The following is an 18,838-nucleotide window of genomic DNA, read 5'->3' on the forward strand; positions in this document are numbered from 1 at the left end:
AAGTAAGAATTTTACCTAAAGCAGGATAATATAACTCTTTTTTAAAATCATAAAAGTATTTTGTTATTTTCCAGTTACATGTAAAGATAGTTTTCAACATGTGTTTTCATAAGATGTTGAGTTCCACATTTGTCTCCCTCCCTCTCTACCCTCACCCCTCCCCAAGACAGAAAGCAGTCTGATATAGGTCATATATATATATATACACACACACACACACACACACAATCCCATTAAACACATTTCTGCATTAGTCGAGTTGTGAAAGAAGAATCAGAACAAAAGGGAAAATTCTCAAAAAAGTAAAAACAAAAGTAGAAATAGTCCGTTTCGATCTACATTCAGATTCCACAGTTCTTTTTTCTGGATGTTGAAAATATTTTCCATCATGAGTTCTTTGGAATTGTCTTGGATCATTGCACTGCTGGGAAGAGCCAAGTTTATCACAGTTGATCAGCACACAGTGTTGCTATTATTGTATCCAGTGTTTTCCTGGTTCTGCTCACTTCACTCGGCATGCGTCTACTTAAGTCTTTCCAGGTTTTTCTGAAATCTGCCTGCTCATTATTTCTTACAGCACAATAGTATTCCATTACATTCATATACCACAACTTGTTCAGCCATTCTCCAATTCCCTCGATTTCCAATTCTTTGCCAACCACAAAGAGAGCTGCTATAAATATTTTTGTACATGTGGGTCTGATAATATAACTCTTTATGCAGAGAGATTTGAATGTAAAGTTTTCATTAAAGGCAGTCATATATTGTTTTTACCAGTATTGCTTATTTATTTAGGAACTTCTAATTGACAATTAGAAATGGTTACTAGCAGACAAGTTCATCTAATTTAGAGAGACTAACATAACAGAAAATTCTTGAGAAAATATTAAGGATACGGATCAAATTTCAAGAGTTAGAAGTTTACTGTGATGAGAGATTCCTGCCTGCTTATTACTGAAACTTTTGAAGTTGATAAACACTACAGGCCATGAGTGCACTTCATTCTGCAAGTCATGTGTGCTGATGTCTGAGGCGCTCCCAAGGCAGTCAGAGTCAGCCCTGCAGCTAGAGGAGGGAGGCCCCTTCTGGGACCCTCACAGGGAGTTCCTAGACAGTTACTGGCTTGTTGAGGGCATCTTTTCTATCCAGAAAACCACAGAATGACTTGAGGTTTCATGGAAGAGTGTGTGTGTGTGTGTGTGTGTGTGTGTGTGTGTGTGTGTGTGTGTGTGTGTGTGAGTGAGACAGACAGACAGACAGACACTAAATGAGCGAGCCCCTCAAATACCTGTTTTCTGTGAAAATGTCAGTCTTTGGATGAATCTTTGTGGTGTTTTCTGTCGGCCCAGCCGGGGTCTTTGGCAGCCAGAGGAGCCTGGCCAACCTGGCCCTGAAGGCACTTCCTTTCACCTTCCCCTTAGGACTCTTTGGCGGCGGTGGAGGACAAGTACAAGAAGGCCATGGTTTCCAATGCGCAGCTTGACAATGAGAAGAACAATTTGATCTACCAAGTGGACACCCTGAAGGATGTGCTTGAGGGACAAGAAGAACAGATGGCAGAAATCTACCGTGACAATGAGGAGAAATCCAAGGTAAGTCCCTGGGGGAGTCCACTGCCCTCTGCGCTGCCCTCACTGGGCGGCCTGTCACAGCATCTGTGGCAGGGCCCCATTCCCTGGCACTGAGAGTTTGCCTTGCTAGCTTCGAAATCCCAGCTTCAGAGCCTTGGGGGCACCATTTGTTCATTATTCCCAGTTTTTCAGTGACTGGGATCATTCCACAGACTTCCAGGTGTCCTGGCATGACAAGTTGAGTTTTTTCTACAATCTCTGTAGATACTTTGATAACAGAGATAAGCCGCATCCCACTTGGTTAGAGGTGACGATTTATCTGGTTACTTGAGACTAATGAGGGGGTGAAGGTACGGGGATAATTTTCAGAACGTTGCTAAGAGAATTGGATTTCTGAGTTTATAACCTATGAATGGAATGATTAAAAAGTAAAGAAGAGGGGCAGCTAGGTGGCCCAGTGGATAGAGCACTGGCTCTGAATTCAGAAGGACCTGAGTTCAAATCCGGACTCAGCCCCTTGTCACTTACTAGCTGTGTGACCCTGGGCAAGTCACTTAACCCCAATTGCCTCACCAAAAAAAAAAAAAAAAAGTAAAGAAGAGAAATCATCTAATACCCGTGGACCTAACATTGCTAGAAATCCACTGACTGCTTTCAGTTAGATGTTCAAGAAGCAGGGTACCCCACCCCTCCAGCGTCTGTTAAATTCCTCTTGAAAAGAATTGAAGGGAGTTGTCATGAGACTCATGGAGGGGTTGACCCCAGGCTCCTCTGTGGCCAGTGTGGCTCCCTCAGGCCGAGAAGAGTTACCCACATTTATAATAGTAGCATTCACAAGTCTAGAATGCTTTGAGCACAATACCCTAAGAGTATGGCAGGGTAAATGGAGGTGTTCTTATTTTATAGATGAGGAAACTGAGCCTTAAGGAGATGAAAGGACTAGCCCAGATGACCCAGCCTGGGGGTGGCAGTGTCTCCCTGACTCCAAACCAGGGCTCCTCCTGCCCAGTAGCACAATTACCGATAATGCATTGGCCCGAGCCTTTAGAAGCAGGAAAAGTTGGTGTTTGGGAGAAAAAAACACACGAGAATGTTGTGTAGTGTCATACTGGGAGATGTGTACTGCCCAGTGGCATTGGGCATTGCAGATGAGCTGTGCTTCTAGCTCCTTTGCCTCAGGAGAATTTTTTCACATCCTCATTTTTGGTTTAAAAATGAAAAGAAACTTGGACATTGTCAGGTGAGCATGTGTTTAAGTCCTAAGGTAAAGTGAGTATCTGCTTTTTATTTAGGGCCATTTTCCAAAGGTAATTTGGAAGTCCTGACTTTGCCTAGAAGGGACATTTTCTCTTTGCATTCACAGCTCTGCCCAACACCATCATTCTGAGCTTTCTTGTGTTCTCTAAGTGTTGTCCCATTTGTTAGCACGTTCACATCCAGGGCCGTGTGTGTGTGTGTGTGTGTGTGTGTGTGTGTGTGTGTGTGTGTGTGTGTGTGTGTGTGTGTGTGTGTGTGTAGAGCAGCAGCAATAAATGTGAGGGGGAAGAATTCACTTTCCCCACCTCCCCACCCCACAAGTTGTCTTTTTTTCTAGCTTGATTTCTGTAGGATGGCCTTATTCTTCAGCCTGCTTTGAGGGCCAGGAAACTGAGGTCACCACAATGCTAATGTTTCACAACCATTAAATAAGCCACTGAAGGGATAAAGCTCCATGTGCCCTGATGGTGCCCTTTTCCTTTGGCTGGGGGTGGAAGCACAATCAGACCCTTGGTCTTCCCACATGGGTGAGTGGCTTCCACTCCTCAGGGGTCTTGTCTGTCTGCTGACAGGAGCTGGAGCGGCAGAAGCACCTGTGCGCCGTGCTGCAGCACAAGATGGAGATGCTCAAGGAGGGCCTGCGGCAGCGGGACGAGCTCATCGAGGTAGGGGCGGCCGGGGGGAGGGCGTCTTCTCTGCGGGGCTCTCCTGCCCCTGCGAGAGCCTTGGGAGGGCTGCTGGGTGCTAGATCCCAAAGCCATGCCTGCCGTCGCTCAGCCCAGAAGAGAGACTCGAGGGAGCACAAGGCACCGTCCACCTTCTTGTTCCTGCTCCTCCAAAGCAGGTCTCTCCTGCTAGTTTGCTTTCTTTTGGCCTCCAGGGCTTCACCTGTGGAGCCTTGCTCTTGGTTTTCTCTCCTTCCCTAAAGGGTGCAGAGACTTTGGGCATGAGAGCCAGTCTTTAGGCTCTTCTTTCTGAGTCAGTCCCTGTGTTTCCTGCTGAGATGCCCACTCCATTGCAGCTTCTCAGTGTCCATGCTGGGGAAGCCCTGAGGAGGCTGCTGGTAGATGGGATGTTCTCTGAAGGCCAGGGAGAGCCACTTTCAGAGACTTTCCTGTTGTAGGCCCACAACACCCAGTGTGCTGACCCCAGTACAGTCATTCTCCTTGTTGTCACGTCTGCAGCTCCTCAGAGGCCCATAGCTTGTAAGGTGGATCAACTGTGACAAGCCCCACCTTTGTTCTGGCTTCTGTCGTTTTCTTCATGCCTCTCCTGCCACTGTTTCTATGCCCCCCCCCCCCCAACCATGTCGCAGCAAGGATGAAATGTAGGTAAATCTTCCTCTTCTGACCTGTTCTTAGAGATTGCAGGCAGGGGGCACAAGCAGCATGTCGAGGGAAGAGATGAAAGCAAACATTCAGAGAAGGTGGGAGGGCGAACAAAGGGGAGCAGGAGGTGCCCAGAAATTCCCTCAGGGATTGAGGGCTCGGCTGTGCAGTGTGGAGCCTACTGATGCCCGAGTAGAGCTGGGTGCGCTCTCGTCTTTCCTTTTTCTTGACTGACATTAAATTCAGGTTCTTAATGGACACTCCCAAAGACAGCACACTGGGTACTCCAATAAGGTGAGAAGGTGTCTGGTCAGTGGTGAAGTGTGGATGAGGGTCCGTTTTACTGGCTGGATGAGTAAAGACCAGAGAAGGCTGGCCCGGCCCCACTCCAGAACAAGGCCTTGTGTTTCTGCCTGTGGTGGTTGGCCCTCTTCCCTCAAGAAGGGCTGAGCCTTCCTGAAGTCCAGCAGGCCAGTGTCAGGAACTATACCTGGAGACAGGCTGTGGGTCCATGGGGTTCTGCCATCCCCCTGCCCCAGACCTGTAATTCCAGTGGTTCTCTTGGCTCTTTGGCTCCATCCAATCACAGCCCTGGGCCCCATTTTTGCTTTGGGGCCTTTCCCTTTTTTGGATACCTATGGAATCATTAATGTGTGAAAATGGACGGAATTCGGTGCTTGGAGCTTGCTGGGTTTGAATCTTGGTCCTTCAGTAGCTGGGTGATCTTGGGCGAATCGCCTTGGCTTGGGTGCCCACCTGCCTTCTCTGCAAGGCAGCCCCCTCCCGTTCTGCGCAGCTTTCCCTCAGTCACCTTATGGCTCAGTTTCCTTCCTGGTTTTCTTGTCCCTTCGCCTCCTGTTTTCTTTCTGCTTCTTGGTTATTTCTTTTCCCCTGCAGGAGAAGCGATGCATGCAGCAGAGAGTAGACACCATAACCAAAGACTTGTTTGACCTCCAGGAGACACTTATTTGGAAAGATAAAAAAATTGGGGTATGAGAAGAAATTGGGCTTTGGGAAAAGTTCACTGATCTGGAAGAGACCAATATGGTTTAGTTTTTCTATTCTCCGCCCCCCTAAAAAAAATGTTTGCTGTGATGGTGTCTGCATATTTGGTCAGCATCAAATGTGAACCAACAGGGAAATAATGAGAGACTTCTCCCTTCTACCACCTCCCACAAGGAACCCCTATTCGGGAGAACCACTTAGGGCAGGTCCAGAGCCCCCTGACCATCCACTCAAGTACAAGGCAGGAGGCTCAGCCAGCTCTGGGTTTGGGAAGCAAACTGTGGCCAGCCACAGGGTTCTGCTGCGGCCCTGTGCCTAGAAGTACAAACCCAGAGGGGAGTCCAGCACTCTTGTGGCAGAAGGATTCCACAAAGAAGTGAGGGAGCATTTAATACTACATAAGTGCTTTGGTTAAAGTAGGAAGATGTCAAATATATTCCCAGGAACTGAAGCCTGGGTTTTACTGGGAGGTGTGGAAGGGCTTGGGTTTTGTTTTTTGTGTTTTGTTTTTCCTCAGGGCTTAGACTTTTCCCTTTTCCCTTTATTAGCATTTTGGTAGCTTTTTCCACCCCAGTTGTATCAGGGGTCATGTCAGGACTGAAGTGATCTTGGCCCCCAAACATTCAGGCCGTGAAAAAAGAAACCCTTCACAGGCGGGTTTTGACACTCCCGTGGGCTGTGTCTGCCGTTGACTCGGAATGGCCCCTCTGGTACCAAGCTTTATTGTGACAACAGAATCAGGGCATTCCTAAGCACTAAAGTGGTCTAGAAGCCTCTGTTTTCTCTAACAATCGAGGTGAACTAATGGGTTTTTCTTAACCCAAGGGGAAGTTTTGTCCCGAGGAGTGTGGGGGGCTCTGTTTACACAAAAGAAGCAGTAGCAAATCACTATTTACAAGATACATACCTGAAGCTTTAGTTTCAGTCTTTGAATGTTGTTGCTCACTGAGTATAACATGCCCATTTTCTGTCCATAGGCCAAAGTTTAGCGTTGGTCTGGCTGTCCCTTAGGATTTCCCCTGTGCCACAGAAACCACATTAGGGCTGTCCATTCTACCTTCCCAGTGAGAGATTTCGTCATACTCTTTGAGAAGGAGTCTCTGCCACAGTGTGCCAACGCTTCTCGAGGGCTTGCCAGTCCTTTTAAAAAACACATCAACTTCTCCCCGCCTTATTCTTGTCTGTCAGACTTTACAATAATAGAATTGGACACTGCAGAGAGGAGGAGATTAGACTTCAAGAAGTATGTAATTTTATTTAAAAATAATTGTCTTTTCAAAGCATTGTTTTCTCGCAAATCCAAGTTCAGTGGTGATATGGACAAATGTACTCTATTGGTCGGGTCAGTTTCAAGTCACTTGATTCCAGCATTAGGTATTTTCAGAGGTCTCAGACATCCTGGTGAAATGAGTGGATTTAACAGATGTCTCTACGCTCCCATCTACAATTATGGGAAGAGAAAAATGAAAGTGCATTAAGACAAAACCAAAATCAAACACCCAGCGCCCAGCACCACACATAGAAGCACCACAGAGCTTTCCTACTTAGAGTTCCCAACTCCATATTGGTCTGTTCCTGAATAATCATGCATGAAGGCAGCCTTCATTGAGGAGTTGTGTCAGTAAAGCATGTTGTTGCCTTAGCACCCATTGTCCTCTTGCCAGAATTGCATGTTCTGCATGATGCTGGGCACACAGACATTAACAGCTGAGGCCAGGATTGGGGGCAAAGTGTCCTTTGTGCATTTACTTGTGAAATCTGTTGGGATGGTGCCTGTTTTATGCAAGGTGCTAGGAAGACAGAGTCAGAACAGTGCAGCCTGCCCTCAGGGAGCGTGCTCTCTATGAGTTCTGTAATTCACCGCACTCACATTCTTAGACTATTGATGTCTAAGAGTGAACACTGGTGACTGCTTTGGGACATACAGTTGTCAAAAGGAGAACTGTGGAAGATGTGAGAAAACCAGAACTAAGACTTCCCTGGGGACAGGAACCGTCTGGGACTATGTCCCTGCCCATCATCCCTCCCAGTACTCTGCTGGTCGTCCTCTGCCAGTGTGCTAAGAGTGAGGCCCTTCCAGGGATGCTGGGACAGGATGCATTGGAAAGAGTCGCGGCTGTTTTGGTTACGCACTGAAGATGAGATTATGGAGTTTAAGATTAAAGCTTTTCCAGCCCACTTAAAGAAGGCTGGGAGGTCAAGGGAGGGGATCTTTTGGTGGTGATGAGAACTGATGGGCGGCGGACACTTCTGGTCTCCGCGGAGGCCCTGCTGAGGGCCCCATCTAGTCACTGACTCTCAGGCACCACAGAAAAAGGTCCCGGGCTGGCCACAGTGCTGCCGTACGTTGTGGTGCCCGTCCTCAGCTTGGCAGTGTGTGCGGACTTCAGAAGGGAGGCACTTGGAGGAACTGAAAACCTAGTAGGGTAGGAGAGTGTGTGCCCAGGTCACTGTAATGCGCGTTAAAATAGGTAAGCCACCGAGGAGACAAGCGCCCTGCGGGAGTGTGGCTCGTCTGTGGGGGCTCAGTTCCAGTCCAACCCGCTACCTATTGTCAGAAGCAACAGACTTTGAAATGGCTTTCGTTGAACAAGTGTTTGGGGATCTTTTTTAATTAAATCTAGTAAATGATGATAATAATAGTAGTAGCTAACCTAGAACACCCCCTTTGCACCAGGCACTGCGCTAAGCACTCAACAGAGTTCTCACCACAACCCTGGGAGGCAGGGGCCATCATTATCCCAGTTTTACGGATGAGGACACTGAGACAGAGCTCAAGGGTCTTGTCCAGGGTCACACAGCTAGAAAGCGTCTGAGGCTGCATTTGAACTTGTCTTCCTAACTCCACGCCTCTGCTCTGTCCATTTTACCACCCAGCTGCTTCAGTGTCCCCAACCCACCTCCACCTAGACTTTGGGCTATGTATCTAATCCCGTCTTCCCCTTCCTGTTTATCATATCTGGAAGAGAAAGGGGAGTGTCCATGCTCAGTGCGTGTGCGTTTGTGTGAGCATGTTCTTAATGGCGAGCTCATGCATGAACACCTGTTCTTCCAAGAGTGGTGACCCCTCTGGCTTTCTGTCCCCTTACTCAGCTGGGCTTTGGGAGGTCCGCATCCCTGCTCTCTGTCACACTCTTTCTTCTTTCCCTGCGGCTCTGCCCCAACCCAGGCCCTAGAGAGGCAGAAAGAGTCCTTTGACTGCATTAGGAATGAGCGGGATGCGCTCAGAGAGGAGTTGGCCAAGCTGAAGGAAACCCTGGAGACAGGAGAGGTAGGTGAGCGGTCTGTCATCCACCCCACAGCGTTCCCTGATGGGGGCCGGGCGCCCAGGCCTCTGCTCCCGCCCACCTCCGTGCCCAGCTGGCCAACTGTAGGGCGAGGCCCTCGCCCATGGCCGATCTGGGGCCTCCATGTGAGCCAGCGTCTCGTTTTCTTGGCTGTTCTCATTTGTGACGGCTTTTTGTCTTTCAGAAACATGGCTTAGTTATAATCCCGGATGGCACTCCAAATGGTGACGTCAGCCATGAGCCTGTGGTGGGTGCCATCACTGTGGTGTCTCAGGAAGCAGCTCAGGTCTTGGAGTCTGCGGGGGAAGGGCCCCTAGGTAAGAACAAGTCCAAATGTTGGTGGGAGCTGGGCCTCTGCTGCCCGCACGTAGCAGGTGCACAGTCTGTCACTTGGCTGGGCAGTCAGGTCCCAGACAGGAAATGGAGGCAGTGTGAGGCTCCTCTGTACCATGGCCGTGGTCTTGGCCATTCACATCGGGCTCCACTCTGAGGAGATGGTCCGTATCTACATTAGCCATCAGGAAGCTGAGCAGAATCTGGCCGGGCGTCCATACAATTTCACTTTTCTGCACTTGTCACCCAGATCAAATTAACTGGTGGGAGCTTTAAACCACAGTGGCATGGTTAGACAGAGGAGTGTGATTAGACCATAGATTAGGACCATGTAGGGGTGGGGGAGGAGGTCTAATGTTTTGTGGGGGAAATGCCACAGGCACCTTGCCTGATGCCCACAGAGTCACTGGGCTGCCACCAGCAAGGAAGAGTTTGGATTTTGGTAGCTTCTGGCTACTAATGGCCTGTTGCTGGTGTGCACAGTCATGGCCAGGGCCAGTCAGATGCCTTCCAGCCTGGGGATGAGTGAGTGTCTGATTGGGGGGGGCCAGATGCCCTATGAATTCCGTACTGGCAAAAATGAGGGGCGGCTGCACTTGACCTCTCAAGTCCCCCTCACACTTCACCCATTCCCTGCACCCACACAGTGACTCACACTGGAAACATTTTTTGCTCATCCCCCGTGAAAGGCGCTCACCTCTCGTGTCTTTGACTTCTAATTGTGATTTTGGGACCCGTTTCCTTTGGAAATTGGCAGCACTGTGGTTATCGGGATTTGCTTGCTTCTTCCAGATGAGATGATGCCAGTTTTAAAGGGGCACCTTTATACTTCCTATTGGCTTTATTTTTTTTTTAATGGATTTTTTCGTTTTTGGGGGGGCAGGGCAGTAAGGGTTAAGTGACTTGCCCAGGGTCACGCAGCTAATAAGTGTCAAGTGTCTGAGGCTGCTATTGGCTTTAAAATGAAAAACCCCTGACCTTGGGATTGTGGTGGGTATTAGGGATGTTGTGTCGGTGGTGTGGAAGTAGGTACAGATTTGAGAAGTGCTTGGAATCTTTGATTTTTGTATTCTCACCATGTATTTCTTTAAATGTGCTCAAGAGTGTGTGTTGGAAGTAACCGTGAATTCTAAGCATTATCACTCCTTGAAAAGCAACTCAATTAAAAAAAAACTTCCTTCCTTCCTTCCTTCCTTCCTTCCTTCCTTCCTTCCTTCCTTCCTTCCTTCCTTCCTTCCTTCCTTCCTTCCTTCCTTCCTTCCTTCCTTCCTTCCTTCCTTCCTTCCTTCCTTCCTTCCTGTCTTACTGTCTTACTGTCTTACTGTCTTTCTCTTTATGTCTGTCTTTCTATTTTTCTATTTTTTTTTTGGTTTGTCTTAGATGTAAGGCTACGAAAACTTGCTGGAGAAAAAGAGGAGCTGCTGTCACAGGTAAAGACCAAGTCCCTTCTGTTGTGTGTATGGCGCAGATGTGTGATAAGGAGAGGAAAGTATCCTGGGGCCAAGGGTCAGAATTCAGCTCTACCACAGTTGGACTTGTGTGACCCCAGGGTCAGAACATCTCTAATATTCCTACTTATAGAGTGATTTTTGTAAGGAAGATGGTATTTTCTTTGGGGGACGGGGTGTGCCAAGATTTCCTCTCTATTTTCCCTTCCAAGATTATTCAGAAATGGGCAGTTTTTCCCTCTCTGTAATTGTTTGGATGACTTTAGTCTCCCCTGACCACCAAGCCCTTGGGAGTGAAGTGAGCAGTGTGGCCAGGGCCTCCCACAGGGCTGGCTCCCTAGCTTCCACACACTCACCGAGATCCTAAAAAAGTTGGTTTGTATTCACTGAGGGGGTGCACCATGGAGGCTGGAACTGAGGTTTCCTTGGGCTTCGGGGACCGAAGAAGGCCTTGGGTCACATGTGTGTTGGGTCCATGAGCTGGGCCCGCCACTGTGGAGTTGAGCATGAGGAAGGAAACCAGGCACAGGACTGTCCTGAGCATCTGCCACCAGACCCTCCTTCGGATGAGGTGAAGGTGCTGAGGGGGTGAACAGTTATGGCTGGACACCTCCAACACCCCTAAGAGGGAGGAGGTAGGTGAGTCAGCTCCGCCTCCCTTCACAAAGAGCACAGGGTGTGATGGGAGGAGGCCTGGCGTTTTCGAGTCCTCGCCCTGGAGATGGTGCTCACTCTTCTTGGCACACCTGAGTTCTTGTTCTCGACCCCTCGGCCCACCTTGCAGTGGGTGAGAGAACCAGTGGTTGCCGGAGAGAGTGCTGCATGGTTGTTCTGCACTTAGCTGATCTTGCATTGCAATACGTGTCTGTCCTGATTTCAGATCAGAAAGCTGAAACTGCAGCTGGAAGAAGAAAGACAGAAATACTCGCGGCACGACGGCACCTTTGGAGACCTGGGAGGGCTGGAGAACGGGTCAGACCTACAGCTCATCGAGATGCAGAGTATGTAGGAGCCCCTCCCTCCCGGGCCTACCCCATGCAGAGCCCAGAGGGATGTCACATGTCACACCGCAGCCGCAGCCGCAAGCTCTTCCTTCCCGGGCTTTCTCATTCATGAGGCCCCGCAGGGAGGACTCTGGGGGCCCAGTCAGGTAGAACAGGGCGACCTGCCCAGGGAGAATCTCACCAGAGCCTGCTCCCTTCAGGGACTTCGCAGATACTGGGGCGGGGCAGGGACAAGAGCAGCTCTCCTTGTGGCGTGCTCTGTTTGATGCTGAGGGGCAACTCTTGAGGCTTCTCTAGGGCTCGCTCTTCATGGACATGGGGAGGCCTTTTTGGTGGAGAGGCCTTGAGGCTATATTTTTCACTCCCTAATCAAATGCTTTTTCATTATCAATCAATGGTAAACACAATGGCACAGAACATGTTGGTTAAAGGAAGTAGTCTGGGAAAGCCTGCCCATTTCTATCTTGCATTTTCATTAAGATCCCCATCCTAGGGGGGCAGCTAGGTGGCGCAGTGGATAAAGCACCGGCCCTGGATTCAGGAGAACCTGAGTTCAAATCCAGCCTCAGACACTTGGCACTTACTAGCTGTGTGACCCTGGGCAAGTCACTTAACACTCATTAGCCTGCAAAAAAAAAAAAAAATATCCCCCTCCTGTTTTGAGGTGAGAAACTAGGCCCATGTACATTCACAGATATATACCTATGTACACCTCTCTCCCTCTCCTCCCACATGTCTCATTTTTTTGGGAGGGGAGATGGTTACCTCCCATCAAGCCTCTGTGCAGACCCCACCTTCGCTTCCCATTCTGCCCTCTAGAGCCAGGAAGGACAAGTGTAGTCTCTCTTCTTCTCCGTGACAGCCCTTCCCATACTTGGACAGCTCTTGTGGCCCCCCAGGATCCTGGGTGCCCTTCAGCCTGTCCTGCAATGGTCTGAGTAGGGCTGAAGACTGCAGGCTGCCCACCTCCCTGTCCTGGAAGCTGGACTTCTAGGAGAGAAGAATGACTCTGAGGGGAGGGTCCTCAGAGGACAAGGGGGCAGACTGAGGCTTCAGCTCCCTCCCCTCTCCTTTCATTGAGGCCTCTGCCTGACATGCAGGGTATGGGAAAACCTCCTTCCCCCACCCCACCCATCTTGCACGTGGCAGGGGGGGGGGGGCGGGAATCAGGCTCTTTCTTCATCACCTTGAAATCTAAATTTCATTGGACTGATGCCAGTGGTTTAGCCCACAGAGGCCCTGTCTCTGGTTCGGGGGCCAGCCCTGCTCCCAGCTTTGCACTTTCTACAGACTGGAGAAGCACGTCTGGGCCTTTGTGCAGGGCACGTAAATATCTCACTTGTGTCCTAAGAGCGGTGTTTTTGAAGGCTCTCGGATGCTGGCTCTCTTCTGTCTGCAAGTCACACACACGCATTTCCTTTTCACGAATGAGAATCAAATCCAGAATAGAATTTCTTTAAAGAATTAAATTATCACTAAGATGAGTCTTTTCTGCTTTTGGGAGAGAGTCTTAGCTGAACCTCCTGAGGCATGAAGTTCCCAGGCTTGTGCTCTGTGCTCAGGCAGCATCGTGTCCACCATGCTTGCCTGCAGCTCCATCTCCTGCCAAGATTTTTATCTGTGGCCCCTGTACCCTCTTTTTTTTTTTTTTTTTTTGGTGAGGCAATTGGGGTTAAGTGACTTGCCCAGGGTCACACAGCTAGTATGTGTCAAGTGTCTTAGGCCGGATTTGAACTCAGGTCCTGTACCCTCTTTTAAAAATTGTTTTATTTAGAATTTTATTTTTCCCCAATTACATGTAAAAACAATTTTCAACATCCATTTTTAAAACCTTGTGTTCCAAATTCTCTTCCTCACCCTCCCCGCTTTAAGAAGGCAAATAATTCAATATAAGTTGTACAAGTATAGTCATGTAGAACATTTCCATATTAGGTTGTGAAAGAAAACTGATTTTAAAAAAACCTCAAGAAAAATGAAGTTTAAAAAATGCTTCAATCTGTATTCAGACACCATCAGTTCTTTCTCTGGAAATAGATCGCCTTTTTCATCATAAGTCCTTCAGAGTTATCTTGGATCATTGTATTGCTGAGAATAGCCAGGTCATTCACAGCTGAATATCTTACAGTACTGCTGTTACTTTGTACACAGCACATTTCACTTTGCATCAGCTCATGTAAGTCTTCCCAGGTTTTTCTGAGAGCTTCCTGCTCATCATTTCTGACAGCACAATAATGGTCTATCGTAACCACATACCACAACAGTTGGTGGGCATCCCTTCGATTTCTAATTCTTTGCCACCAGAAAAGACCTACTATAAATTTTTTTGTACACATAGGTCCTTTAACTTTTTGTTTTTTATCTCTTTTTGGATAGGAACCCAGTAGTGGTATTGCTAGGTCAGAGAGTATGCATGATTTTATAGTTTTTTGGCCCTAGTTCCAAGTTGCTCTACAGAATGGTTGAATCCGTTTATAACTCCACAGTACATTAATGTCTTGTTTTCCCCATATCCCCTGTAATGTTTGTCATTTTCCTCTGCTATTATTTTAGCCAGTCCAATAGGTATGAGATAGTACCCCAGAATAGTTTTGATTTGCATCTTTCTAATCAGTAGTGGTTTAGAGCATTTTAAAATATGGCTATAGATAGCTTTATTTCATCTGAAAACTGGTCATATCTTTTAATCATTTATCAATTGGGGAATGACTATTAATAAATTTGACTCAGTTCTCTATGTGTTTGAGAAATGAAGCCTTTATCAGACAAACCTGCTTCAAAATTTTTTTCACACTTTTTATCACTATTTCCCTCCATCTTATTCCCTCCCCACACCATTTGCTTTATTCTCTATCTTCTTTCACCCTGTCCCACCTTAAAAGTGTTTTGCTTCTGAATGCCCCCTCCCCGAATCTGCCCTCCCTTCTATCCCTCCCCATTCCCTTTCCCCTCCTACTTTCCTGCAGGGTAAGATAGATTACTGTACCCAATTGAATGTGCATGTTATTCCGTTTGGGGCCAATTCTGATGAGAGTAAGGTTCATTTATTCCCCCGCACCCCCCCCATCTTCCCCTCCACTGTTTAAGCTTCTCTTGCTTCTTTTATGTGAGATAATTTACTCCATTTCACCTCTCCCTTTCCCTTTTTCCCAGTGCATTTCTCTTCCACCCCTTCATTTTAAGATATCCTCCCTTCCTATTCAACTCACACCTGTGCCCTCTGTCTAAATAGACTCCATCCACCTGCCCTAATAATGAAAAAGTTCTTATGGGTTACACGCATTGTCTTCCTGCGTAGGAACGTAACCAGTTTAGCCTTGTAATGTCCCTCACAAAAGAGGTGGCTCAGGGCAAGCTTCCTCAGCTGGGCCTGGACGGGCGAGGTCTCCAGTGGCCTGATCTCAGCACTGGGGCTGGTACTGGCTGAGTGTCCAGCCAGGTGTGCTTGAAAGCCAGGATCAGCATTTCCCATTTCCTGTCCTGGGGACACAGAAGGCTTGAATAGAGAACAGAGCTGTGTTAGGGCCTCATAGGAAGAAAGGGCAGTGGAGGAGGGGGATGGAAGCTAGGCCAGCCATCCGCCGGGCCCAAAGAGAGGCAGCCAGAATGGAGTGTTGGTGGCAGCCAGCCTGCTCCCTGGCTAGAGGAGCCCTGACGGCTGACGCCTGCTTGGAGGACTCCTCTCATGGTTGTCTTTTGTTCCAGGAGATGCCAACAGACAAATTAGTGAATACAAATTCAAGCTTTCCAAAGCAGAACAAGATATAACGACCATGGAGCAAAATGTAAGTGCTTTTTGGGAGTCATAGAATCTGCCTCTGGTCTGGCCTGTCCTCACAGACCACCCCTGCTGAGAGGGGACAGCCCCTCCCATGTGGGGGGATGCTCATGGCTCCAAATTCTGGCTCCCGGGGGGCCGAGGGGGGCAAGGCCAAGCCTCTCGTTCCACTCGCTGTGTTCTGCTCTAGATCCCATGACCAGGCTTGAGACCCTCTCCTGGCCTGTCTGATGTCCCTGAGCGCCTCAGGGTTTGTCCGGACCTCATTCTGTGACTGGCTATAAAAGCCAATAGAAGAATTCAAAACATAGTTTCTCCCATTAACAAGTATTATGGAAAATAAGAGACTGAGGAGCCCAGATGAAAATCCCTTGGAACACAAGTCTGTGTTCTTGCTCAAACTCTGTCTCGTTTATCCCCTTGAATGCTGTCGGAAGCGGCCTGCTGAGGACTGTCCAGTGGGAATCAGGGTGGGAGATCAGTGAATAGCGCTCCATCCCCAGTACGCCCATGGGTCATTGGCAGGGGGTGTGGGCTCAGTACATTACTCAGATGCTGGCTACACGGTGTTTCCACCAGTGGGTTCTCACTGTTCCAGCTGCCTTCTGTGGGGTCCACCAGGGTGGGGAGCAGGGAGTGCTGGGGGCCAAGAGCCTCGGCATGACAGGTGGCTCCTGTTACAGATCGGGAGGCTGGAAGGGCAGGTGGCCAGGTACAAGAGTGCAGCAGAGAATGCGGAGAAAGTGGAGGACGAACTCAAAGCAGACAAGAGGAAGCTTCAGCGCGAGGTATTTGCTTCAAAGGAGACTGAGGGGTGGCACCTATGCATGAGATGGAGACCCGCGGACCAAGTGTTCTGTGTAGTTTCAGGGACTGCAGGAGGGGGAGGAGGGATGTGAGAGAGGAAGGAGAGGTTTGGGGAGGGGAAGGGAGACAAATAGCACTGATCATTCCTGTATCTGACAAGTGATGTTGGCTTTTTCATGGCTCCTTTGGTGAGCACCCCTGGCCTTGACCCCTTGGAGGGTCAGCCTGCAGAGTGAGGCTGCAGCAGGCCCTCAGTATGGACCAGTGTCTGTACAACTGACTGGGTGATGGCCCTGCCTTCCCCAGCATCAGCCTGGCTCGGGGAAGCCCAAAAGCCCACATCAAGACCTTAGTCCCATTTTCAGAGCCTTGAATGTTTTTTCCTGCTAATAGGAAAATCGCTCTTTTTAGCCTGATGTGTCTCTCCCGTGTTCTAGTCCTCCTTCACCAACAATGCCAGCTGAACATGTCTTTCTAGGTGTCCCATGGGCACCGCTAATCTAGCACACCTCAAAGAGAACTCATTGTCTTTGAAACAGACCTCTTCCCCCTGGTTCCCCTTTTCTGTTGAGAATGCCCAAATCCTTCCTGGCACCTACATTCAGTGTCGGAGTCGGCCTCTACTCTTCCCACACTTCCCATGACCCATGAGGTGGCAAGGAGTGGTTTTCCTGCCTCCCCTCTACATCTGGGGCATCTGTCTCTTTCTTGGCCCCTCCTCCCTTTTGCCTGGACGCCAGCAACAGTTGCTGAGTGGACTTAGGACTTTCTGAGCCGTCCCCTCCTCCAATCCATGCTCCACCTTCCTGAAGCCCAAATGTAAGCCCACAGGAGGGTTCAGATCCATGTGGGCGTGACGTCTTCTTGCTTTGTGGATAAAACTAACACTCCACTGTTAGGCAGTGAGGGCCCATTGCGTAGCCCCTCTCAGACCGATACAGCCCTGAGACCCCCGGCAGGCACCAAGCAGGTAGATGTGCTCTGCACCCCCACAAAGCTCCCTGCTGCCTTTTTGGACATGAGACAGGCCCTTGCTCCTCTGCTCCCTCCTGGGGGCTCACGGCCTCCTCTAGAGCCTTTCGTTTCCCGCCCCCACTGGAACCCATGCGTTTGTCCCAGGGACTGAATGGCGCACAGCCAGTGCCTGAGCTTTGCTCTTTCTCCATAGTTACGGACAGCCCTGGATAAGATAGAAGAGATGGAGATGACCAACAGTCACCTCGTGAAGAGGCTGGAGAAGATGAAGGCCAACCGGACAGCCCTCCTGTCTCAGCAGTGAGCAGCAGGAGTGCCCAGCCTGCGGCGTCCTCCCTTGGAACTCGCCCTGCTGGGGACTCTGCCCGGGCTCAGGCTAACTCAGACTTCTCTCCTCCTGTGCACACAAACCATTTGAATGAATGCCCAGCTGTTGAGTGATATTTCTTGTCTCATGATTAAAAGTGGCGTCCTTTTACTGTGTAATTTATGAGAGAATGAAACCGGCTCGAATCTGTGAATGAATTGGTTTTTATTAGCAGTTTGATTCTAGAAGAACAGCTGGTGGACCCAGAGGATTTGTTTTGACATTTGTAGAATCATGGTTCCTCTCTGCCTCCGCTCCTTCCCGCCAGCGGACCTGGAGGCACCTGCCCACACCCAGAGGAGGAGCTGCCTCTTGCACCTGCTTCCTCCTGGACTTGCTCGAGACATCCTGCAACACAAGTGCCTTCTCCACAAGTGGTGCAATTCAAACACATGAACCCTGAAAATCAAATAACGTTTATATTTCTAAGAGACGTGTGGGGGTAGGGGAACACGGTCAGTGAACTTTATATGTTTTAATGGAAACTTTTTTTGTAAAATATTTAAATTTCTATCAGAAAGTGTTAAATGTATATAAACTTGCTTTATTGCATGGGTGACGGCACCCCTAAGGTCCCAGTTTGTTGTCACAGGATGTCCGGAGCCCAGGACTCTTAAAAGAAGAGTAGGGACGAGATGTTGTGCATTGTAAATTGTATTTCATCTGCTGCTTACTTTTGGAACAAGAGTTGAGGAATCGTAGGGGGAAGGGATGGATCAGGCAGGCGGGCTAGGCCAGGCAGGTGGGTATCTGGATGGAGATGCTATTAAACAGACACTTTCCGGACCACTGAGGGCTGCTGCTGAGTTCTTTGGAGCCCTGCCTGACCCACCCAAACCTTTGTCTTTTAGCTTAACTGTCTTTATTACTGGTTTCAGACAGAAATCTGTCCTCAGTGAAGGCCACTGCCAGGAGTTGGGACTTCCTGTCGTCATGGGGTAGAAAAGTGACCATTTCTTCAGACTTTACACACTATTGGTGGTCTCACATGAGTGACTATTGAAAAAGACCCATTAATGCAGCCACATTGTTTCTTTCACCCTTAAACCCTTGGGTTGGGTTGATGGGACGTCAGAATTACAGCAATGGGGCTATTCTTAAAAAGCCCAGCTAAGAAACTAGCTCTCCTTCCTTGCATCCCATCCCTGGACCACAAGCTGAGAACCCATCGGCAGAAAGAATACTAAGGGGCACACAGCTCAGTTTAAGTCGTTTAAGCCTTACTTTCCATGTCCACATAACTGTCAACTGGTGGCTGTAAGAGCCACTGCCTCCAACTTCAGCTAAGAGGATATTGGCCGTGGGGGTGGGGGTCTTTTTGATTCACTTGGAGCTGTTCCTGTGGCCAGTAGAGGCATCCGTGTGTTTAGAGTCAAATGAATGAGCTCGTGCCCTTCATGAATAAATGATGATCAGAGAAACTAGTCCACCCTCAAATTAAAATCCAGTGGGTAGAGAGAATGTGTGACGTACACAAGTATGATAGAAAATGATTTGTTGTTTCACGAGGGTTAAAATGGAAGGAGAGAATGAAGGAATCAGATTGCAGTAGGCAGACACGGGAAATTCTCCAAGTTGCAACTATGCCAGTAGCCTATAAAGGGGGAGTCACAGGAAAAGTCTGGGAAGAAAATGGGTTGGAGCCAGATATGGCTGAGGCCTTGAGTGTCAATCTAAAGGG

The 18,838-nt window shown here is 48.8% G+C and overlaps 1 protein-coding gene across 16 annotated transcripts in view; it reads left to right on the forward strand.

The window, feature by feature from the left end:
* The window catches only part of LRRFIP2 (LRR binding FLII interacting protein 2), a 112,508-nt gene extending 94,565 nt beyond the window's left edge, over positions 1–17,943 (forward strand). For 8 of the 16 annotated variants that reach the window (XM_043963013.1, XM_043963042.1, XM_043963027.1 and 5 more), the window contains 10 exons: positions 1,422–1,592; positions 3,401–3,493; positions 5,054–5,146; positions 8,331–8,432; positions 8,633–8,765; positions 10,162–10,211; positions 11,110–11,230; positions 14,936–15,015; positions 15,692–15,796; positions 16,984–17,943. In XM_043963013.1, coding sequence (XP_043818948.1) covers positions 1,422–1,592; positions 3,401–3,493; positions 5,054–5,146; positions 8,331–8,432; positions 8,633–8,765; positions 10,162–10,211; positions 11,110–11,230; positions 14,936–15,015; positions 15,692–15,796; positions 16,984–17,094 — 1,059 coding nt within the window. In that variant the 3' untranslated portion in view covers positions 17,095–17,943. The remainder of the gene's footprint in view (positions 1–1,421; positions 1,593–3,400; positions 3,494–5,053; positions 5,147–8,330; positions 8,433–8,632; positions 8,766–10,161; positions 10,212–11,109; positions 11,231–14,935; positions 15,016–15,691; positions 15,797–16,983) is intronic. The other 8 variants (XM_043963049.1, XM_043963075.1, XM_043963097.1 and 5 more) reach the window with 2 other exon arrangements.
* Positions 17,944–18,838: the final 895 nt, after the last annotated feature.

This window comes from Dromiciops gliroides, chromosome 1 (genome assembly GCF_019393635.1).
Source record: "Dromiciops gliroides isolate mDroGli1 chromosome 1, mDroGli1.pri, whole genome shotgun sequence".
NCBI classification, from domain to species: Eukaryota; Metazoa; Chordata; class Mammalia; order Microbiotheria; family Microbiotheriidae; genus Dromiciops; species Dromiciops gliroides.